This window comes from Haplochromis burtoni, unplaced genomic scaffold, assembly GCF_018398535.1.
Source record: "Haplochromis burtoni strain Fernald_Lab_line unplaced genomic scaffold, NCSU_Asbu1 Contig_8, whole genome shotgun sequence".
In the NCBI taxonomy this organism is placed as follows: domain Eukaryota; kingdom Metazoa; phylum Chordata; class Actinopteri; order Cichliformes; family Cichlidae; genus Haplochromis; species Haplochromis burtoni.
In genome coordinates, this window is record NW_024582369.1 from 3,125,237 (window position 1) to 3,150,459 (window position 25,223).

The following is a 25,223-nucleotide window of genomic DNA, read 5'->3' on the forward strand; positions in this document are numbered from 1 at the left end:
AAAAAAACTGCTGTCATTTGCTATTTAATTGTATTATCTGGAGGTTATTGTCACTGTCAACAGTCACTCATGTAGGGCAAAAGCTCAACACTATGGCTGCATTTTCTGGAAGTCCAGATGGTGTAAAGTTTCAGGGAGAGTCAGTGGCTGCTGGCCTGACCTGGAGTGATCATTCTGGGCTGCATGTTGCAGCTTTTCTCCCCTCATTCTGTCGCTTTTTATAAAGCAGGCTGCTTGCTTTTGCTTAACAGCATACTGTTTACAAGTTGAGGGCTTTTAGTGTTTGATCAGAAGGTCATTTCGTATTAATGTCAGTGTAACGCTAAGTTATTTAAAGGACTAGTTTATGTCAATGGATAAATTTACTGACTGACGCGCAGAAGAAATAGTTCTTTATGGAGCCTAGATGGTGTGAATGATGAGACCAAAGACTGTCATGTCTTGTACCAAAAATATATTGAATAAATAGGGGAAAGGGGAAATGGAACAAAATATTTAACACAACATAAATGTCCACAATTAAATAATAAATCAGTGCTGTGATTTTTCTGTGCAAGAGTCCTTTTGCTAAGAGTCCTTTTTTTGGTCCTTTTCTTTTTAAAGTTCACTTTTAAGGTATTCCTCCTTAGGGTCCAGCTTCATACAAGGAGGAAATATGTCCGTAATCCAAAGACGGCTAAGTGGGGGAAAAGAGGGGAAAACAAAGAATGGTCCTACCGGCTCGCCACTTCAATATGAAGAAGATCAATTCAAAGGGGAAAAAAAACCTGACCGCTGAGTTTAAAGTTTAAAGATGAATTGAGGAGAGAAAACGCTTTGTTTTCCAATACCGCTCTAAATGCCATAAGCTCACAGCCACAGCAGGAGTCGAACCCGGAAGTATCCCTCCACAGCCGGTTTTCAGAGTTGCCGCGATGTGAAAGGAGCCAATCAGAAGAGGGACCTCAAATCAGCTGACGTGGGTCATGTGACAGGGAGTAGTTGATATGGGTTACATCAGAGTGACATAGAAGGCCTGCATTTTCTTCTATGAGGCAACATTTCCTCCAGTTTCTTCATCTTCTTTCATCTATGTTTGTATACACAGTGTGCGTCTGCTGTGCAGAAGTCTTGAGCCACCCTTCCTTTTTCCTAGTTTTTGATAGGAAAATGAGAAACGGGTGCAGCAATGGCCTCCTTTATTCCTCAACCTAGCCAGGCTCTCTTTTTTAAGAAAAAATGTTTAACTAGTATTCAGAAATACTTCTCTAAGTTACTGAAGGACATTCAAAGCTCTTTTTTGGATTTTGGCTGCCTTTTTTTCCATTCTTTATCAAGATGATTTCATTGTCTGTTTTTTTTATCCTGGTATACTTTTATTATAGCGAGTTTGAGATTATTGTCGTGCAAAAATACTATCTGGAACATGCCATTGAGACACGTTCCAGATGATATTACATGTTGGATCTAAATCTGACTATATTTTTCTGCGTTCATAATTGCATTCATTTTGACAAGATCTCCAACATCGCTGGCTAAAATGCAACCATGACAGAGCCTCCAAGGTGTTTTACAGATGGCTGTAGATACTCACTGTTGTACCTCTCTCCTGACCTCATCCGTACACGTTGACAGAAATTTGAACCAAAAATGTCACTTTGAATTCATCACCCCATCAGAACTCTTGCCACTGATTTAATTTGGCATAAATACAGCCACACTTCCATTTCAACCATCTTTGATGAGGCTTGAGAGAACAGTAGACGGATCAACTGAAGGGCTATATCCATCTCTTGGATCCTGTGTCAGGTCTTTGATGGATTGCTTTCTATTTCTTAAAGACATGACCTTCATATACTCTTCACCTGCTCTTGATTGGTTGTACAAAATGACTATTTCATGTCAACTAAAGAAATGGCACAGGCTACTAGTAACAAAGTGCTTAAAGATGCACTTTAAAAAGACTGCTTGAAGTTTCTTCTTTGCTATGTTGTCTATTTTTGTACATACGATACAGGTTTATCCCTTGAGTTGGGTACCTCTTTATGCTTGAAAAATATATATTTGAGAGTTAAGCATCTTAACAAAAAGAAAAAAAATCCTCTGAAAATGGTCAGGTACAAGGACTGGACTGAAAATGAGTGAAAAAGCAACAAACATTCCAAAACTTTGAAAGACCTTCAGAAAGCCTGGAGAACTGTTGTTCAAGACCACATTACAAATGTCAATAAAGTCTGGTTCACTGGACGAAATGAGGGGTGGCTCAAGACTTTTGCACATTACTGTATATGTTTTGTGTTCAATATCCACAGGCCAGAGCCGGTGCAAAGAAGTTTCGGAAAGTAACACTGACGGTCTCACCGAAAGGCATCGTTATCACAGACACAGAAACCACAGACCTCATAGAGAATGTCTCCATTTACAGGTACGGCCATCGCATTTCTATCCTGAACCTGTTGGTCCACAACAGTGATTGATTACTAAGATTTTTTTTTAATACTCATGTTTCCCAGAGAACTTCCCTTACCCCATTTTCCTGTACTTCAATTTTTTTCCCCTTTTCTAAAAAAAAAAAAAAAAAAATCCCAAAAACTGAACAATCAGCATGGTTCATAAAAATTGACATTCATTATCAGAAACAGTTCCTCTCAGGCTCTACTGTACTGCTACAATGTACTCTCTGTCTATCTGTGCTCTAGATATAAACTGATTAAAGTGGAAAACATTATAGTGGACTACAACCTTGCAGAGGTACCAGCATTGGTTCAAACTTCCCAAGCAGCGTGTGCATGTAATATACTAGTTTGCTATCAGAGTTAGCAGATACACCTGCAGGGATTTGGAACTGAATGAGACAAACACTCCAGCAGAGAACTCATTTGTACCAAACTCAATTTAAATCCAAATTCACTAAAATTATTATTTTTTTAATTCATTTCACAAGAGGTCATTGGTTTGTCTCCTCTTTTCTATAATAATTTGCTGCTATTTTATTTCTCCTTTATTTTATTCTTTGTTCAGCCATTCTTTGATATAATGCTCTTAATATAAGTCTTGTTGCTGTTGTTGTTATGATATGGCTTCATTTTTTGACCTTCTATGTAGGTCATTTTCCCTTCTGTCCATTGCCGTGCTTCTTTTGCAGCATTAAACTAAGCAGTTTTCTGCTCAGAGCTGTGGTGAGTGGGTCAATTAGGGGTACATCACAAGATGATTATCTGTTGTATCACATCAATTTTGGACTAAATGTTGAACAATAGGGTAATGAAATATCTTCTTTTGCCTGGCACCAAAGGGTAAAGGAAACCAATTACAACAAAACATAACAGAAAGTGGCTAAATCAGCCCATAATTTCACAATAAGTGCATCCCTCATGTGAACAGAAGCTAGGTTTCACTCTAACAAATGTGTGTGTGTGTGTGTGTGTGTGTGTGTGTGTGTGTGTGTGTGTGTGGCTCTGGGTAGCATTCTGTAATACAGCCTTGGCCTCTTGTTGTTGGGGATTACAGTCTAAATATCATATGGCTGGACTGTGATTACAGAACAAGCTTTGATAAAAGACGCATGTGTTTGAAGGTGAATCGATGTGTGTGCAGGTGTAGCTCTGGATCCCCTCTTGATCCACCTTATCAGCAGTAACAGACCACAGGCTAGTGAAACCTGCCTCGTCTTTGATCTCCTTCTTTTCTCTCCTCTTTTCCTTTATACTGTCTAAGGAAAAAAAGCTCCTATTTATGCTCATTATCTTAAACTGAGCTTTGAACACAGGACAACAGAGTTCTTAGACTGAAACTCGAGCTTCGATTGTTTGCCGAGATATGATACAGGACTCAGTGAAGGACCACATGCCGTGCTCGGGTTGACTGAAGATTTTATGGAACCCCACCCCCACCTCCACTTCCTTGTAGCCACCCCACCCCCTCGTATCTTTTTTTTTTTTTTGCTGCACATAATCCATTTGTTGGCCAAGAAAGCAAGCAGAGTGTGAAAGAATTCAAATCAAGCAAATCAAGACTGTGTTTAGAGTGCGTAGCATCCACAAGGGGAGTTAGATACACAAGTTATGTGCACATATGTCCACACTTTGTGACTTTGTGGATGTAACCTGCACAGTGAGTGTGTATGTAAATTTGTGTGTTTGTAGAATTAATTTTGGATTCACACTGGGTTAAAGCCAGCCTGTTTCCCCTCAGGGGAAGCTTAGTGGGGGTTAGAAAACAGACAGGGGGGCATTGTGCATGGCATGGAAAATAGGATCCCAGCACCCATAACCCTCCCACTGCACCCATCCACACCCAAAACAATGCAATACTAACCTGTATGGGTGGAATTTCACTTTTTACAGTTTCAAAATAGCCAATAGCTTTTGATGTTAAAGGGTTAGAGCTTATTGTCATAAGCTTGATGTTCCAGGATTTGCAGAGCTGCTGTTGTCTAACTGCAAACAGCGGTGAAGGATTACACCACACAGGAGGCGAATAGATGATTTTCTACCACAGGCATAACCCTGGATTGTAATGATAATACCCGTCAGTAGTTTACAGATCAGTGATGGAGCTTATATATAAGGAAGGAAGTGATATGATTGATATGATAATGAAGCAGAGTTCCTGTTAGGGAGAAGTCAAATTTTTCTGCTTCTAACAAAACACAATTTTCAAAAGTGCACATTAGGTGGGGTCCAAAGATTCACCAGATCCAGTTATTCCAAATTAAATGTCAGAATCTATTTGGTTTGACAGCTTTCTATCAAGAAGAGCCAGGTTAGCTGTTTACCTCCAGTCTTTATGCTAGGCTAAAGTTACAGCTTCTTGTTCTTAGATCAGTCTCTAACAAAGGATTCCTATAGATGTTTGAACCGTAATCAGTGCTGAAGAAATCTTCCTGTGTTTAGTTCAAAATATAAGTAATCTGTGTGTTTTGTGTTACTGGGTCATGCACAGATTTGCAGATCTGCAGGTGTAGGAGAAGATGTGGGAGTTTGATTAATGCAGCCACTTACTGGATCAGTAGACAAGTGGCTGGTTCGCTTTTGAGTACTGACACTCTGGAGAGGCCTTTATGTGCGCCGGTGTAGAAAAATCCAGATATTCAACGCCAATACAGTAATCGATGTTTGTCATCCTTTTAAAAACATGCTTTGTTTAAAACATGCAGACAGAAGATGCTCCCAGCAGAGAACATTGTGAGGGTGTTCAGACTCCATCTGGGCTAGCGTTGCTGATTCATATTCTGACAAGAGCTCTCAGGGAACAGCCAGCATATCAATCAGCAGAGCATACGGGTCAGAAAAGCAGAGCTGAAATGCAGACTGACAACGCACCTTGTAATGATACACGTGGTTCTGACATGTGTCTGTACGATCTCTAAGCTGAGGATATTGGGTGTAACAGTGATCCTAAACATTCATGGAGACATGGCTTCTTTCATCATTTTATTTAAAGATGAAAAAACCCACTGCTTTTTCTTTCTTTTTTATAGTATTGCTAAGTTGAAAATTGAACAGAAGTTATCACTGTCGAATTAAGCAGCAGACCTGTTTCATTCAGCGTATGAAAGGTTTGAGGCTTTGATGTGTGAAGATCTATTCAGGCTTTGTACTGTAAATATTTAAATAATATCCAATGACGTTCTCTCGCTGCCTCACAAATACCGGTGCGGTACACAGTGAGAAGATCAAAGGCTTGCAGTCCAGACAGCCCCTTTGGAGATATGATGGCGACTGACAGCTCAGCTTCTGTTGTTCAAGCTTAGCGGGAACTATGCGATACTGTCAGGTTGGTTTTTTTTCCTGTTGTTCTTTAAACCTGAAGGCCTGTATTGAAAATAAGATCCACTGCGCCGCACGTCTGACGCTTATTATCCTGTAATGACTAAAAAGTTTTCTTAAGAGTTTTTATAAATAGAAGAAACGTGTCTTTGGCACATGGATTAAATCTTACATGTACATTCACTGGACAGAGGCCTCTTTGCTGATGAATACATGTAACTATATGTATAAGTCTGACTTGTATGCTGTTGACAGTAGAAGTCAATGTGGCATGTGCTTCTTAATATGATTATTGTGATATTGGGATTTTGGACAGTTCAGTGCAAAATAATAATATTAGTAATGTGAATCATAACTGATGCACAAACAGTTTTGGGGTCACTGACTTGCAAGACATGCACTGCGTGTGCACTGACCTATTTTAATATTTTGCTTACAGCACATTGTTCTGGGAAAGCTAAAGACTGACTGTGAAAATGTTTGCTTTTTTTCATAATAAGGCTAAAAAAGGTTAAATATGTCAAGAACAGCTAAAGCTTAGATACTGCCATTAAATAAAAATAAAATGTCAAATGCTGCAGTTACTGATTTAAATTCTATTCATAGAACTTTTTCTGAGGTTAGCAAATCAGTCCTTAAAAAGCAAAAGAAAGAAACGAGAAAAATGCAAAAAACACAACACGCCTGATGTAATTTTTAGCTGCTATCGCCTTCAGGGTCTGCTTCCTTTAAGCCCCAGTTATTTTTAGATCACCCCTTCTGATCAGTTGCATGTGCGCTGGATGTCCGCCACTAGATCAAAATAATGATTTTTCAAAATAAATCTCATTTTGCGGGAGCCAAATCTGGCAAGTAGGGCAGTAGCTTAGTAGGGATTGTGTTGGTGTGGCCAAACAACTGTTTTTGAGTGTGGTGTGAATAGTTGCAACATGATGAAAGCATGGTACGAGACAATTTTTGGGTCACTGACAGGCTTAACTTGCATAATCCAAAATAAAGATTGCTATGCTCTTGGTTGTGCTCCGTTTGTTACCTTTAGACACAGGTCAGGATAATTTCTCATCAGTAGTGTTTTCTGTACTTGCAAGTCGATTGCAAAATAGCAGATGCAGTGTAGTGGTAAGAATGGAAATCTATGTTTGCTAGAAGCGATCCAGATGTGCACAAGGAGATGCCTTGAAGGGAGCATATTATTTAGTAAATAAAATTCTGAGAACACAAAGAATTATGAAGGCATGTGGATGCTTAAATATTTAAAATAAGTGAAATTCATCTTGTGGAAAATATATGAAGTTAATCAAAAGCACATACTATCTCAATAGGATGATAATTGAGTTGTATTGAGTAGTACTTGAGTTTCGTCATTCTTGTTTTCTAATTTTAAATAGGTCAACCCTTTCAACTTTTCCCTGCTCATTTTTATGCAATTACGGCCCCAAATATAAGTTCGCGCTTCGGGAGAGGGGGTAATACGCAAAGCTGGGTATCCTGGGCATTGCTATGTGGGTCATGCATCAGTGGTGCAAGCCAGCAAACAATCTGAGATGGAGTAGTGAGCGCTGTTGATTTCATGGTTGTTGTTTGATCTAATACATAACTTCATTTTTAGCACCACTACCCACCCAACCCCCACCTCTGAATTGGGGTAGCAAATGAGTGTCAGCCATCCACAAATCCCCTTTGCACGTAGTTTACAATTTGCTCTAATGATGGCAGATTATACAGTCATCAACCCAGAACTTTCTCTTTTCTCCAGTGATGATGATGACAGCATGAATAGAAAAAATAGCAACATAGCTCGTGTCGAAGAGTTCTGTTATCGGCTCTATGGAAGGAGCCCCTAATTGTCCTTGTTGTGCTGTTTTTAATTATAGTGAAAAAGGTCAAGTGCAACGTTTACCGTGGCTAATTTGCATATCTATTTAAGGCAACAAACAAATGACGCACGCTGCCGATTCAGGTAACCATCGCATATACACAGAGTGACTGAAGATCAATACAGCTTCTAATAGCCTGTGTAAAATCTGACAAAGGAAATTCACTGCTTTTGTTGCCTCAGTGAGCCCCAAACAAGCTGCTGTGGGAGAACAAAATGGCTTGGTGGACTTTGTCTGGATTGGGTTTTAGATAACTATTGAAAATCACAGGGCCGAGGCTGTGGCTGGATTTGCAGACAATTGGATTTCTTGAAAACCAGATAGTGGATTCAGTGTGACTGCTGGGAATGAGGTTTCAAATGCAATACAATCACAGTGGAGATCAATTTGTAATCTTAGACTTTCTATTTTCCACTGATGGTAGAAATTTAAATGCTTCAGAGGAAAAAATATATATATACCCACATGATGGGGACATTTTTCTGCGGTTGATAAGAATTCGCAATATATTATGTAACTGTCAGGGAGGTTATTTCAGAAAATCTTCAGCAGATTTCCTGCAGTTTCAAATGCCTTCCTGCAGTGGTTGATGCTCTCAGATAAAAAATGAGGAACAGCAAACAGTTTATCTGAATATAATATTTTTTTAAAAAGTCATCTACCTTTGAATAATTGTATCATTTTCATCACAAAAGTGTAAATAATGCTCCTTTGCTGAAAATTCAGGGTTAATCGACAAGCTCAGTCTTTAAAGGTAACATTTTATCAACATTCGAGTTCGGCATGAAACACTTTCTCTCCATCCAAACTCTGAAGTTCCTACAGCTTCAAGCACAACTCACTAATGGATGTCACTGCTGCTCATTTGTCTTTGCCCAGCTGTGGGACTCAATCAGCATATTATTCATATCCATTGCTCTGGTGCTGTGACTGGTGTGCTCATGCATATGCAAAAAGTAAACCGCAAAGTTACAGCCTTAATTGACATGTAGGCAGTGCAGCTTACCTTGATCTACGAGGTTTCATTCACAGTGCGGACTAGTAGGTAATGTTGTGTACTTTGTGTCGCATGTGTGACACTAAAGCCTTCCTATTTGTACTTTTTCGTGTATCATTCATTATAAATGGATGTACACTCATGGCAAAATTCAAACTCTTAAGGTTTTACATATCGGAACATAATTAAAAAAACATTATATGGTCCGCACTGGGTCTGAAAATTAACTAAATACAACCTTAGATGAGCAGAAACACATGAGATATTACACCCTTACTGCTTCCATAGCAATTAAGACTGTAAGTAGCAGCTGCGTGCTGCTGATCAAATGTTAACTGGTTATCAGTAAATGTTAGCATCTCCTATAAAATCAGAAATTTTGGTAGTTCTGTGGTTTAGAACATTCAGCTTTAGCTTTGTTAATACAATGCCAAGGAGGGAAGACTTCAGCAATGAATGAACTGTTGGTGATCATCAATCTGGGAAGTGTTTTAAGGCCAATTATAAAAACAGGCCATCATTCTGCAGCGAGAAGGAATATTCCCAAGTGGAAAACATTCAAGAAAGCTGCATTGGAAAAAAAAAAACCCCAGAAGACTTCTGGATAGACGAGATGTTTGCACAGCACTATGTTTGGTGAAAACCAAACAGAGCATATCAGCACAAACATGTTACACCAACTGTCAAACACAGTGGTGGAGGGGTGATGATTTGGTCTTTGGGCACCTTTTAGTTATTACTGATCATGAAGTCCTCTGCATACCAATGTGAAATGTGTCAATAATAAGTCAAATGTGAGGCAATCTGTCTAATGGCTAAAACGTGGCTTACATATGGCCATACAACAGGATTATGATTCAAAGCAAAGGGACAAATATATAACCAAAAATACCCCAAATCAAGTCATTGCAGTAGCCCAATTAAAGTCCAGACCGCAACCTCATTGGAATGCTTTGGCAAGTCCTTAGGTTTGCTGTGTATAAACAAAACCTAATGAACTGAGAAAACATTGTAAAGGATGGTCAAAATTCTTCCACAGCAATGTGAGAGACAGAAAATGATTGCTTTAAGTTATCGTTATCAAATGTGGTTCTACTAAACTACTAAATCATCTTCGTTTTTCCTGCATTCCTTCTGCATTTTGGCTCCATTTTTGTCAAATAAAAATAACATGGTGTTTTATGTCATGTGTTGTTAATGATCTTAGTTTTATTTACCTATTTTTAAAACCTGGTAAGGACTAGATATTGCTTTATTTATGTGCTTGGCTGAAATATGTAGAGCCTTTGTAACTGACCGTATATCATGTGAATTGATGGAACTGCTACACTGCAATAAAATCCTGTTCTCTCTCATTTCTCTCTCTTTCCTTTAAAACAGAATCTCATACTGCACAGCAGATAAAACTCAGGATAAGGTCTTTGCATATGTTTCACAGAGTCAGTTCAACGAGACTCTAGAGTGCCATGCCTTTCTCTGCCAAAAGAAGAAAATTGTAAGTCTGCAGTGCCGTGGGTTTCTTGTATATACCTGGATTTAGACTGATGTGTTGGATATATGTTGTCTGACTTTAGGAGGATGCTCAGTTTGTTTCAGGACCAATAATTATGAACTCTAAGTGTAACATAACAATGGGTGGCGTGTGGCTCCATCTTGTGGCTGTTTTCTTAGTGATACTTGAGATTTACTTCTGTGGTTAGTATTAAAAAAATACTGCTTTCTGACAAATCTATCACAATAGATACACTCTTATGCAAAGAAAAAGTTAAAATATCTTCTTTATCACAAAATCAAATACCCATTATTAAAAATAATTTAATTTCATCTAGTTTCTCTGTGTTATTCTCTTTCCAGGCTCAGGCTGTAACATTAACAGTAGCCCAGGCCTTTAAAGTGGCCTTAGATCTTTGGGAGATTGCTCAGGAAGGTAAGTTCCCTGAACAAAGAGGAAATGACTCTGGAACTTACGTTTATACTCAGCATTTTGTGGACATTAAATTGTCTGTGCATAAATGAAAGTTTCAAGTATAGTTGGAGTCTGTTATTTTCTAAGAGTTTGAAACAGCTTCTTGGTTCACAGACAAAAGCAAGAAGGCCAGGACCTGCTGTACGTGCGCAGCAAGCAATGGGCAGACGGAGGCAGCGGACGCTCAGTGTGTCCCAGCAGGTAACTTCATTTTATTGTGTCCTCATCCATATTGTGTCCCCGCATATCGAACAAGAAATAACTATATTAGTGAAAGGTAAAAGACAGCAGAATGTTAAATACTGTGTTAACTGTGAAGTTGTTTTAATGTGATTTAACAAATTATCTAGTTCTCAATATTAGAAATGGCAACAAATCCAAATTAAATTCATTTTCTTTGCTTTTTTTTTTTCTGACACATCACCATAAAACCGGGGGGGGGAGATTATAAAAACTCTGTTGAATTCACAATCAATATTGTGCCAAGGTGTGTTATATTAATTATATTACAACAGGTGACAGTGGGAAGGAAAAACCCCATTTTAACAGGAAGAAACCTCCGATAGAATCAGGCTAAGAGAGGGGCAGCCATCTGCCATGAGTAGTTGGGGGTGAGGGGAGAAGAGAGCAGAGAGAACCCGGGTTTAATAGTTGCTAATGATTAAATAGTAGTGATGTATAAACACACAGAGAGTTAAAAGAGGTGAGTGAAGAAGAAACACTCAGTGGATCATGGGATAGCCTGCAAGCCTGTTGCAGTATAACAATGAGATGCTTCAGGGTAATCTGATCCAGCCCTAACTCCAAGATTTATCAGGATTCGACTTTTTCTTTCTACTGTTGAAAACTTTTGAAACACTTACTACAAATAAGCCTGCAGTCTGAGAGAGAAGTTCTGTGCTAGGATAATGAGGTACTATGAAGTCTTTAGGATATGACAGAGGCTGATTACACAATCTGCTTTCCAAAATAAGGTCATGACTTGAAAATCTTTATTATTGCTCTAATTTTATTGAAAATGGTACAAATACAACTTTTTAAATGTTGAAAAAATGTGATTTTTAATGAATTTGAGGCAGGCAACATGTTTCAGAAGATAAAAGCGTTTTTAGGGATGTGCAGCATTACGTTTTCCTTTTTAAATCACTCTGTGTTTGGGCGCAGACGACACATTAAAACAGCTGAAAGTTTTGATCTAGGCTGCTCAAGCTGTTTGGGGCCTTCATGTCAGAAAATTAGAATTCATCATGCGTCACGGCTGACAGTTTCCTGCAGTTTCCACTTTTTACGCTCTGCTAACTGGCAGCTGTCTTTTTGAGTCGCACAATATTTACTGTCGAGACGAGAAAGTGGCGTCAATCTTCTCATCTATCTCTCAGCAAGAATGCCAAAGAGTGCCTTTTCTCTTAAACCCTTTTTTCAGGTTTGTTGCTTCTGTAATCAATTCTCAAGATCTGCGTTTGAAATCAGTCTGCACACGGGGATCTGATTAATGCTGGGAAAATAATATGATGTGTTATTGAAGTGAAGCAATAATAAGATGCTGATTTGTTTCATCTGCACAAACCCATCCGTTTCAACTCATCGTGACTAAGTGGAAGTCACTGCAAGTCAGTCCTATGATGATCTTAAATGACCTTTTCAGTTATACTAAGTCTATCCCAATTTTGGCTTTTAAGTTTTTGATTGACACTGCTCTCTCACAAATGTATCAGTCATCTGTCACTTGTCATACACGCTCAGGGCAAATCACCCTTCAGGGAAACAGTGAATTTTAAGCGCCTTCTAATGACTGTGACATTTATAGGTTATTCTTTATAGGTCAAAATGTTTTCCTGACCTCAGAGGGTCAGCAGACTTACAAAACGAGACTTAATCATCCATTGTTAGTCGCGGCCTGGTTTTCCCAGATTCTTTCAATTAAAATTTGCTCTGCTCCCAGTGGTAGTGGCCTGAGGACATAGAGAAAGTCTGGTGTGAAAGCCTCAAGGACCTTTGGAATAACTACACGGACAGATGCATTAAAGTTTTACAGAGATGATTTAAATTGTGCCTGTCATGGAGAAGTTTTTGAGTTCCACAGGCTGGAGATGTTGTTTCACCTCTTTGAAATCTGACAGCTCTTCCTTTCCTTTGCGTCCGGATGTGTCTGTCCTTTACCTCTCATCTGCCTGTCTCTACTCTGCCCTCTATGTTTCCTTCTTCCTGCTCTTTTGCTTTATTGTTTGGCAGCCTCTCATAAGCACCTGCCATCTCTCATAGATCCAGAGACACATAAGCCCAGTGGGATGGAGGAAAAGCTCCGGAGGCCCTTATTCTCTGCTTCGCTCAGCTCGCCCTCACCTCGTAGTAACCCTACTCGAAGGCGACCAATCAAACATGACTCTTGGGTAGGTCAGCTTTAAAGCGTTACATCATTGCTAGCTTGCGTGCTCTTGCTACCTGTCAAATACAGAATTAATGTCTGCTCCTTTTGCCTATAAATCCATGCCTGCTTCAGCATTTGGGTACTGCACATTTCAGAAGTTCTCCACTCCTAATATATCACTATGTCTGTTAAATCCTCAAACCAGCTGCTTTTAAATACTGGGGTTAGTGGTTAGTGACATTGCGCTTTTGTGGTTGCTGCTCCAAGGCTTTGCAATAGCCTTCCTTTCACAATCAAATAATCCCACTGTTAAATGTTCATACATAATATTTGTTTTTAGTTTTTTAAACCATGTTTATTTCATGTAAAATGTATCATTTCAACTTAGTTTGATGTTGTCTTTCTATTAAATGTGCTTTAAACTTTTAAACCGAATAAGTGGACTAGAATGATGAATATGGTCATATATCCATGGACCTCTTCTTTACATGAGCCAAATTTAAATGGAAAAAATTGAAACTTTAAATTTCAGTGGAAAAAAAGATTAAAATGTAAAAGTGGGAAGGAATAGTATAGTATGCTTATTGGTCATATCCTGCCATTTATCCTCTATAAAACGTAATAAATATGTGCAAAGTATAAAATAATGGGAGCTAATTTTATACATTTATTGCACATCTGTATATAATCTGGTGTTCAGTTGCAGATTTTCAACACTAGGTGACACCATACCCATACGAATGTCTCCCATATACACTGATCTCATACACGGAAATCCCGCTGATGCACATTTTTCCCTGATGTGCCTTTCCTCTCAGTGAGAAATGATCCTGTGGCTGAACGAGACCTGGTTCAAGCTGGTTCAAGTTCATTTTATTGCTGCAGTTGTGCAGTTTATCATCTGTCCGTGCTTATTAAGTGGGGTATTTTTCCAGGGTACTTCCTCATATTGTACTAAATATCTATTACTGTGACTGTTAATTGAGTTGCATCTGTGACTGGATTAAGAGAATCTATTTTCACAGATTGATTCCTCAGTAGCAGTTCATTTATGTGAATAAGCAAACAGGCAAGCACCTGGCTCAGTGCAGATGCACAAATGCTTGAAAGTACAGAAGGAGCACTTTGAACGTAGACTGAGTCCTATTGTTGTGTCTCAACAGGATGTGGAAGATGGACTTGAGGATGCATTCTCAAGGTGAGCTTTGTTCGTGACTGTAATTCTGCAGAGCGCTAATGAGAATAAAATCAGATTTTCTTGTTTTATGCACACTAATATTTAAATACTACCATAAGAAACAAATGTATTCAACACATTGTGACAATGAATATTGCCTTTTGATTACAGTTGAATAGCTCCTGAGTTACACTGAGGGCCTTTGAGTCTTTGGATGAAATATCTTTTCTTTTGAAAACAGATATTGAAAGTCACATAGAAACTGAAATAAGCAGGCGAACGTGATAAACGTGATTTTCCAAGGTACCTTGGTCTAAAAGATGGCATTGAAACTGGTGAAATAACTTGATATTCAAAGCAGCTGTCTTAAGATATTTTCACAGTGGCATGCAAAGGTTTGGGTGGGCATAATCAAAATTTCTTACTGTGAATAGTTGAGTGGGATTATCTGATCTCCAAAGAGTTGTGTGAAAAATTCAAAGCTTTAGAAATGATCTGACTCATGCAAAAGACCTTCTGCAAGTTACAAGTTACACACTCTGGAGTTATGCCGCGCTGTTTCACTTTGTAGTGAATCCTCCACTAATATGACCGTTGTGTGAGAGGCACCTTTCCACCAAATTTAGTGTCAGAATTCTGCAAATTTGTCTTTTATTTTATTCAACCTTATTTTTACAGGTAATCCCACTGAGACTTAGTGTCTCATTTACAAGATAAACGTGTTTCAATTTAAAAAAAAAAAAGAAAAAGAAAAAAGAAAATAGTGCTACTACTGTATAGTAATAATATAGTAATTATAATTTAACTGTTCTTTTAACTCTGTGAACTTGAGGAGACCAGATTCTGTTGTCTTGAAAAGAAAATATGTTCCCTTTCTTGCTTCTTGTAGAATCTCAGCTTCTCCGAGGCTGTTCAGATACTCTTTTGCCTTATTTTTCATTTCATAATTTATGAAATGTTTTAAAGGGGTGATAGCTCTGGACTCCAGGCTGCACACCCTGGTTCTCTTCCTGTTGAGCCGCTCTTTTGAAGTACATGCAGAATGGTGTTATCAGCATTTTTGATGAAATATTCCAGGCTTTTCCTGCAAAATGTATACACCACAGCATGTGTTGCTCCAAAAACATTTATATGCTGTTACTGTTGTACACACCAATGCATTAAAAAAACTTTCCAGTCTTTCATCACCCCTCGCCCAGCTTCTGTGAAATGTGTTGTTGACACATTAAAAGGAGGAATTTATTTCCTTATTTATTTGTGTGTTTATTTTTAATGACATGTGGCGTTTAATTTTGTTTTGAAAATCTGTATTATTATTTAGCTCTATACGCAATGGCCAACCTTTTTTGAAAAGGTGAATTTGACTGAATTTTTATTCATAGGTTTCCATAAATATACATTATTTGTTTTATAGGGCATCGCTGTACAACATGCACCCTTAAAGCTGTAAGCTTGTTCTAAACATCAAGCATAATTGACTCATAGAGATCATGTGGAACAAGCAACCTCCTTTGATTGCTACAAGATCACCACTTTCCCAGACAGAGGTTTCAGGAGCACACCAGCTCAAACCAGTGCGGGAGCTCCACAATGCATCAACACCTTGTCACTGAACTAGGATTACGATACAGCGCTTATGCCACGATGTGTGACAGCTTGTAAAATTGACTTTTTATAGGTGTAGGATACCTGCAGAGACAGGAATGTGAGTCTCAGGTGAAATGTGAGACATGAGGGATATGAAAAAGTCACACGTCAAAGGAATACCCCCAATTCTGCCTGATTGTTACAAATCCTTGCATGCAGATACACTATTTTTAAATTGGGTATCTTTTAAATTAAATATATAAACATAGTATATTTCACCTGTTACTACTTAATGCACTTGATCACTCTGAAAACTCGCAGCTCACAAAATGTATGATTGTCTGCATGACTCTTAATTTCATTGTGTAGCCAGCTTTCAGTCTCTGAGACTGTGTATACATCCTACAGCTCTGTAAAATCTGTCTACAAAGACAGAGAAGAGCTACAGAAAGATGGTGCTGCACACATTAAAGACATTGCACTCGTTAAGCTGTGCTGCCTGTGGCTAACGGAAGTTTTGGGGAAAGCAAATGAGTAAATTCGACGAAGGGATTTTCTGCATGTGTGTTTCTGTGGAAGCTGCTTTTACATGCGTGGAGAGCAGAAAAGGAAAGCAGGTCATCACTCAGGCACTTCTCAGCAGGGATGGGGACAGTTGTCAAATAGTAGGTGAAACTCTAGATAAACGTCTACTAAATCTGACGTCCTGGGAGTCGCACTAAAGGAGTTTGAAGTGTTTAGAGTGAACGTGCTCTGCAGGGGTCAGCAAGGATGTCAAGCGCTGCAGTTGTGGTACAGCACTGGTGAATGAGACGCGGCCTGAAACTCTGAAGAATCTGGGTGACATTGAGTTTTCATGGCTGTCACACCTATTTAATGTTGTATGTGACTTTGGGAATGCCTTTAGATACAACAGAGGAGGGTTTTATTTGTGGCTCTTCGTATGTTCAAGGAGAACTCTGTTTTAAAACGTCTCTGCTGTTTATCTACTCTCTAGCCCTTTGGTTCCCAAAATGTAAGTATGTTTAACTGCCAAAGATTTACTGTTAAATAGAAAAAGCTCTTTTGTGAACTGAGTGGTTTCTGTTATATTTCAGGCCTGCTTATACAACAGAATGACTGGGTTTGCCTCAAATGTTAGTGAAGGTAGTCTCTGCCTTTACAGCTACCCTTTAAAAAACCCAGAAACTATTCTAGTGGTCTTAAACCATGTCTTTATATATTATGAGGTGTCAAAACTCGTCATTAAGGGTACTGGGGAAGCAGTCAGGGTCGTCTTTAAGGGGCAAAGAATTTTGCTAGTACCCATTAAAAAAGTTTTTGGTGAAGTATTTTACTCTTGCTTTACTCTTGCTCTAACTTTGTATAGCTCATAACATTAGGTGTTTGTGTAGGAATTGTCTGTTTGGTTTGGGGTTGGGTGGTTGTCTGACTCTCTTGCACACACTGCAGTAAGTTTCCATCACCAGTGCCTCTTCAGCTTCCTGGTATTTCTACGCGTGCGCTTGTTTAAATATAGCATCGGGGTCACGTTATTGGTCTGCGGTTTGGCGATTCAGTTTAAATCTCTTTAATCCACTTTGGTGTAAGCAGCAGCATGACCTCTAGGGGTCACTGGTAGCACTTTGTAGTTTTGCGAGTTGAGCTGCAGCTGATACCGTTAAACCAACTTCAGTAGAATAATTTTAATTAACACTTAGCTGCACAGGTCAGGATTTAGACCTCATTAAAAAATCTATTTTTAGCAGAGCCAAAAGTGCTCACAACTATTGACTTCAGCTTCAGTTCAAACTGGTTTAATTAAAATGATTCATTTATGGTATTTAAAATTTCATAAATGAACGGCGACCCTGTGTAACAGCCGATTTAGCACTGAAGTACTTCTCCCCATTGAAATCTGAAGGGTTCTTTTTAGTTTAGTTTAGGCTTCTTTGTGTGTCACTTTGCTAACCGCATGGTGAAAGTGGGGCAGCTCACTTCACAATGTGTGCATGTACACTCCTGATGCCCTTTACCGGAACAGTTCCTATCACCTTTTCTTCACTTATCCTAACCTTTAGCACTGATTCACTTTGTCTTGATTTCTTCTGTCTTGTATCTGGCACGCAGCAACATGGAAACAGAGGGGACAGACACTGGTAAGTGATGTGATAAATGTATTGTTTTAGGACAGTACATGCTTGCTCTGCCTCCTTATTTCAGGCCTAATGTGAAAAATCCTAACTATTATTATCCCAGTCCAATCTGCTCTCTGCAAGGGGAAAGCACTGGCCTCTGGACGTATGTGACTCCACTAATAAGAAAATGATATTACGCTCAGAGCCACATTAAAGTTTTTGTTTGTTTGTTTGTTTTTACCTGAAAAGATTATTTTGATTTCAATTAGGATTAAACTATTACTTAAAATCTGTTTTTCCAATATTAATTTTAATATTACATTTCCTTGGTTAGTGGTCCAGCCCAATGTAAATCTTAACATCTTCATCTCAACCTCCTGTCTTTTTGTTGGTGCCACCATTACCAAACCATACCTCAACAGGTTTCACTTTGTAAACAGTCCCTTTCACTCTTGCTGCTATCCTTCTGTCACCTGTCTCCTCTCATTCACACACGTATTCCATCTTGCTTTTACTGGCTTTCGTTCCTCTTCTCTCCAGTGCACACCCCCACCTCTCCAGACTCTTCTTACTCTGCTTCTTACTTTTACTGCAGATCACAGTGTCATCTGCAAACGTCATAGCCCACGGAGACTCCTGTCTGACCTCGTCTGTCATCCTGTCCATCACCAGTGCAAAAAAAGTGACTGAGTGAATGATATAATTTTAATCATTAAGTTGCACATCAAAGCCATTGGCGTGCTGAAAAATGTTTATTGTTAAAATATAATATACCAAATAAATGAGGGTAGCGCTTCTGTTCAATTTTGGAGTTGGCTTTTGTTTTCAGTGTTGCCAGTGATTTTCCGAACAACATCAAAAACACTGAATTTTCTTATTCTCTGCCACTCACGACCTCACACGCTGCACTTTATCCACCAGCACTCCCTTTTCCCATTTGTTCTTTGTCATTTTGAGTCAAATCAACATCCTCTGGCGTTGTGTTTGTGTCTGTGACCTTGCTACATTATATGCTTCCTTCTTCTGTCAGTTTTTTTAACCTTTGTATAGACTGTAAACCCCTTTTTCTTCTGAAAAAAAATGTTCTAGCAATGCTCTGCTTTTCTCTGTCTCTGTCAGACTGGCCGAGTCCCGCTCCGAACCCATCTCTGACAATGCAGCTTTGAGTCTCCCGGAGGTCTCCACTGAGAATCTGTTGCCTGTCTGCAACAATGAGTTTAAATAACATACCGGCAATAGCTGCCCGACGTACAGCACCACAGAAATTAGACAAAAAGCATACGCTCCAGTACCCAGGCTGACAAAAACAGCATGCTTTACTCAATCAGAAAGAAAAAAACATATCACCCTCCCCGGTGCACAAACTGAATGAGAAAGCCTGTATTTGATATTCAGTCACTGCTGCAGAGAAGCCAGAGTGAATACCCTGATATCATGAAATGTTATTTCTGTGAATGCCTGCCTGTCAAAACCCACTTCTCTCAGTGTAAACAGCCATCTCCTGCCATCTTAAAATTTGGTGCACACAGTGTGCAATACACCACAGCGAAGAGAGCAAGGACCACAAATTTGTACACAATGCAATTCACACAGGATGAAGTTTGGAGTCTCCTCCTTTTAGTCATAATTTGTGAAACATTTCCACATGTGGATTCCACTTGTAAATTACAGTAAAGACTGCACAAACGTCACAGTCCAAAGATGCGTGCACTGTATATATGCCTGCTATCGCTTTCTGAAAATGTGAGCACTCTCTAATCTTGCTGTTTGTTTTGGTGCAGTAACAGCTGCCAGTCACAGCACTTGCTGGAGGAAGTCCAGTGTTAGGAGTCATCATCAGACACTGGAGTGAACACTCTGTCATGATGCTGAATGGGTTTTACACGAATCATCCAGTTTGTTGTATCGAGCAAACCATTTCTTTTGGGGGATGAAGGCCCCATTAGACACAGAGACATATAAAAGTGTGTGTCAGGTTTTTTTTCCTGGCAACACAGTCAATAAGGAAATGTTTCTTTAAGAAGAATACTTGTAACATTTACAAAGTAAAGTGGAGTACTTAAATTTAATCTCCAGCTAACTGTATATGATCGTAGTTTTTTGGTCCCAAATTCTCACTGCTTGAGGGGTATTCACTTCATTCACTTATTGTGACCTTTCCCAGCAGATAGATGTGCCAGGTTGTCATGGGAATGGTTCAGTTTGTTATATATCGGGTCATTGTTTGCAGTGGGTGGGGGGGTTTGGAATCCATCGTATTTATAATAGATAATGTATGAGAAGAGGGAATTTAACTACCAATTTATTCATCCGTCTTTTGTTACAGGACCCAGAAATTGTTAAATCCGAGTGCATCTTTCTGCTGGGAAACATGAGGCAGAAAGCTTCAGGAGTCCTTGAACTTTGGGTGTTGGGAAAGTTACCAGATTGTTATTTTCAAGGTCAAGAAAGAACCTTTTATCTATGTTTTATTTTTCCTTATAGGTAAAGTATTTTGGTATCCCTTTTGCATTTAGTGTCATTATCAGGTTTAAAATGATGTATTCACTAAGTAACTAAAGCTTCAAGACCATTAGGGATGCACACAACAACCAGCTGTTTTTATGTTAAAACGGTTACTCTGGCAATTTACAACTGTAATAAATAGAAAAATGTATGCTAACAGTGATCAAAATTGAACTAACAGAGGGTAAGATGTTGTTGTGACTACTAATTCCAAAATCCTGCCTTCCGTTTTCTACAATGCAGCAGCTAAAGTCTGAAAGTTCACCACACTACCAATTTGCACCCCAGGCTTTATGCCGAAGATCTGTAGTTGTGCAAAATAAGAAAAAAAAGATAAGCAAATTTTAATCATATGCAGCCTTTTATGGGTGAATGAGTGATCTGCCTATGGTTTGCACTGCATACATAAAAGTTTACATAGTTGTTTTTCTTTCTGTCTTAAATGCTAAATATAAATGCGAATTTACTCTCGAAAGTAACAGGCTGAGATTTCTGTAACGATCATCACGGTCCGACTGGAATACGGCGAGTTTAGCATCTCCTCATTCATTCAGCTGTCACTGTACATAAAGACAATGTTACTGTTAATGCTGTTAGGTTATGGAAACTGTGTTTCAAGCCCAAAATCAGACTAAAGAAACCTATTTCCATATGCTGTATTTTTTCAGTGTCAAAGTTGTACCTATTTACTGTATGTATACATATTGTATCATTATAAATGAAGTAGGATGATTAGAATCAGGGCTTTTCAATCACTCTAATTGGGATGTGAATGTGTAGATGCTTGTGTGCTTTTGCGTTAGGTTAGACGATTGTACAGATTTAAATGACTGGGTTTTACTACTGCAGGAGTCGCTCATTTTTTTTACTTGTTATATTCAGTTACACAGTTCACACTGTCCTCTTTAAAGGATGCTTTTCCTTTTCTCTTAAACATCTCTTTTCATTAATGGAAATGATACATTCCAATTGTTTTGTTTTTTTTTTTTTATTAGACTGTGCGGTTTATTTATATCCACCACTCAAATGCTGTTTGTCGTCAAGAGCATGTTATATTGTGCCACAGTCTGGTTGAAGTGGTCTTCTCTGTATTCACGGCATCACGACTGAAAATAATTGTGGCGGTGGTAGGTGGGAGGTAGCAGGGAGCTCCGTATTGTTGTCATGACACCCGCTGCAGAATAATTGGATGGCTTATCAGGTTACGACATGAGGCTTAATTACACTGTTTCATTCCTGACTGTCTGAAATACCAACTCTATTACAAATTTTAAAGCGAAACTATTTAGTATGGATAACAGAAATGCTCTGTGTCATGTCAAGGATGGTCTAGGAAGCGATGTGTTCACTTTAGTATTGACTGTGAATTTGGAGGTCAGCAGAGTGCGCTGCCAGTGCGATGCTGTAATGCACAAATGATCTGTACTCACCTTTTTCAGACCCGTCATTGATTGACTGATGGATTCCTGTGTGGATGTGTCTGCTGATTCAGTGCCGTTAGATATTTTAAGATTGGCTGCTGTCCAAGAGCTGCGAAATCTGTGAAATCTGCCGTTTAAAAAAAAAAAAACCCCAATAGTTTCAACCTGTGAAGCCGGATAATAATAATAATAATATTAAATTATGATAATGTATTACATTTACACCTCGGGTAATTTAGAAACAGATGTACTACTAAAACATACTATTAAAGATATTGGGAACATTTTTTCTAATGGTTTTAAACCTTTATTTTACTTTATGCTGCAGCAGTTATAGCAAGAACAGGTTGCATAGTTTAAAAAAAATGGCACATTAACCATGATAATGTGCCATGATCTTTAATGTACCACTCTTAATATTTCTAAATGACATTGCAGTAATCATTAATGTAGTAGTGAGCTCAGTTTAAATACGAAATGTTGTAATAAGGACAGAGCACATCATGTACACTCATTCTAGAAACACTTTAAGTTTTATTTGCACTGTAATGTTGTTAAAGTGAGAAGCTAGTGACTTTTGGCACGTAGGAAATAACAGGCGTTCAAAGCTCTGTTACTGCCTGCACAGCACAATTAATCCACGAGTGGCCAAAGACATGAGAGAAAGTGCATGGGCAGGTTTTGTTGTACAGTTTCACTATGGTGATGGTGTTAAAGTCCCAAAAAACGTCCAGGTGAAATTGTGGTACTGTATAGGCTTAAAGCTAAATTATTATTTGTAAATTAATAAAACATAAAAAGTAATCTAATGTAAGAAGAAGAAAGTCCTGGATTAATAACATTATGACGCAGATAATTCCATCAGGCTCCTCTGAGTATTGTTTCATGTAGCTAGTATACTGGAAACAGCAAGCCATCAATGTGGCAGATTCCCAGCAAATCTTGACTGGATGCGGTTCTTTGGCACAGCTGAGACTTTTGTCTTTGGGAGTGAAGAGAGAGAAACCAGCACTTGGAGGTACAGCATGCCAAACTGAGTCTTATGTGCACTGAATACAAATCACCCTGTGAGGTTCTGAGCCCAGAAAGCATTTTAGGCTGTTAGGTTTTTAAAAAATGAGAAAGAGTTTCGACTGGGGAAGCCAAGTACTCTCAGAAAACCTACTGTACTTCTTAACCCCAAATAAACACTGACGTTTACAGTATGAATTTACTTTACCAAGGTGCTTATTTTCTATCTATGCAAATAGTGGGTTTCCAGCAGTGTTGTGATATTATGTTAATAGCAGTTTGTGTATGATTCACAAGCAGGTGTCCTAATCTGTGTAAAATTGTGTACAGAATTTTGAGGCTGTTATGGTTTGTTACATATTTATGCATAATAAAGGACTTTGTACAAACACTGCATTTTGCTGAAATGTCATTTTAATTACAGGATTAAGAAACCAGTCCACAGAAGCCTGTGTTTTATTAAACTAGAAGCCTTCTGTCGTGCTGTTTAATTTCTACTATCCTGTTTGGACACTACCAGAATATCAAAATGATTCTGAACTTGAAGTTTTAAAAAATCTTCAGAAAAGAAGCTTTAAAATAGCTGTTTGGTTTGCAGACAAACAGCTCAAAATCAAACATTTCAGTTTGCTTTGTCTTTATTGATTTAGCTCTTTCTGCTAAACTGTCTACAGTATTTTATTCAATCTGTACTTTTCTCAAACATTTCCCAGTTTACTGGTCAATCACAACCAAGGACGTGCACTTTGGCTGTCTGATCAATATGTCTCTAAATTCTGTCGACCGCTGTTGCCTGATTAAAGGTTTAAAAAAATGCACACCATTTGTAGTGTCTGGTGATTCTTCTTGGCTATCAATAAAAATGCCTGTGTAGTGTCATTTACACGGCCATTTAAAGTACAAACTCAGGTGAAAATTATTTTAAATACTGCATGCATGGATAGAATGATTTGTCACCCCTGATAATATTCAAAGAAGGACTTTAAGGAAAGTACATGTATATGTATCTAACTTCTAATCTTCCTCTGGCTGGAAACTCTTCAGTCTAGCGTATAACTGTAAAACCTCACCTTCTATTGATGTTACTGGTTTTGATACTGTGTTCACAAACCTCTGCAGCTCTTTCACCTTAAGTTGTGTTGGATTTATAGATTATATGCGCCAAAATTGACATGAAAGTCATTTAAAATATTGCACCATACCCAACATAACACAAATACGGTGCCACCTATGTTTGATTGTCAGTGATGATAACACAATATACAACATTATAAACAAAATCAGGTGAACTGCAGCACAAATGCTGTGAAAAGTTAATAAAAGTATAGATTAGTATAGTAGATTTTATAAATGTAAGTGTAAACAATAATATACACTCCTCATTTATTTGCACCAGAAAGGTGAATAACAAAGAGTTATGTCCTTAAAAAATCGGGGGGGGGGGGGAATGCAGCAAAGATCTGACACAGGACCCGAGAGATGCATCTGACCCTTCAGTTGATCCTTCTGCTCTTTTGTCTCAGCATAAATGCTTTCATTGGAACAGTGGCTGTCAAGGAGAAATTCATAAAGGAAGGGAAACAAGAAGGAAATGCAGAAGTATGCCATATTGCACAAGAACTGCACTGAAAATCAGTGGACCTCAATGTTATTGAAGCAATGTGGGATTGTCTGGATAAGATAAGATAAACTTTATTAGTCCAACACGTGGGAAATTTGTTGGAAAATGGATGGATAATGGAATGTCCTTGAGAAGTCCGGAGAACTATTCCTGAAGTCTACTTAAAGAAATTACAAGAAAGTTTGTCTAAAAGAGCTCAGGCTGTGTTGATGAATAAGGGTAGTCATGCCAAATATTGACTTTCAAGTTTATTAGAATTGTTCAAACACTTTATGGATTATTTCCTTTTGTGTTTGCGTATTTCAATAAATATTTTCAAGGCTCAAGGCTTTTGCACATTACTGCAGATTTTTAACAATTTATTTCTTTTAATTGAATGAAGAATGATCACACTTCTGAGAAAGCCTTTAAAGAATGAATATTTCTGTACAAGCTCATCTGAACAGTTCACTGAAGTGTCAAGGGCTTTTATCACACGTTTAAAAAACCCAATCTGATCAGCTCTGTGGGCTTGTGTTTCTGTCAGCTATCTGAGTGTTTGTTTAGACCAATTAATTATGGTTGGCAAATATTTTCATTTCCAAGGATGCATCGCAGTAGGGTGCCTCCAATCTCATTATCAGACTGTGTGCAGAAGTGGGAATGAGAATCAGCTCTGACACAAAGTGGTTTAAAAAAAAATATGTGTTTAAGATAATAATCAATCACGTTTCGGGATTAAAATATTAGAGATTCATGGCAGAAGCTCTGACTCAGCCCTGACTCATCTAGGCATGGACTCTGCTAAACCCCTGAAGCTGTGCTGTGGTACCAAGATGTTAGCAAC

General features: G+C 38.5%; 1 protein-coding gene across 7 annotated transcripts in view; it reads left to right on the top strand.

Annotated features, from left to right (window-relative positions):
• Nucleotides 1-24,176, top strand: part of si:dkey-71h2.2 (low density lipoprotein receptor adapter protein 1) — a 48,819-nt gene extending 24,643 nt beyond the window's left edge. The window contains exons 3-11 of one of the 7 annotated variants that reach the window (XM_042226530.1): nt 2,292-2,404; nt 10,005-10,119; nt 10,479-10,551; nt 10,705-10,791; nt 12,853-12,980; nt 14,122-14,156; nt 16,720-16,737; nt 17,832-17,860; nt 18,435-18,951. In XM_042226530.1, the coding sequence (XP_042082464.1) occupies nt 2,292-2,404; nt 10,005-10,119; nt 10,479-10,551; nt 10,705-10,791; nt 12,853-12,980; nt 14,122-14,156; nt 16,720-16,737; nt 17,832-17,860; nt 18,435-18,529 (693 nt within the window). In that variant the 3' untranslated portion in view covers nt 18,530-18,951. The other 6 variants (XM_005914389.2, XM_005914386.3, XM_042226539.1 and 3 more) reach the window with 6 other exon arrangements.
• The last annotated feature ends 1,047 nt before the right edge of the window (nt 24,177-25,223 follow it).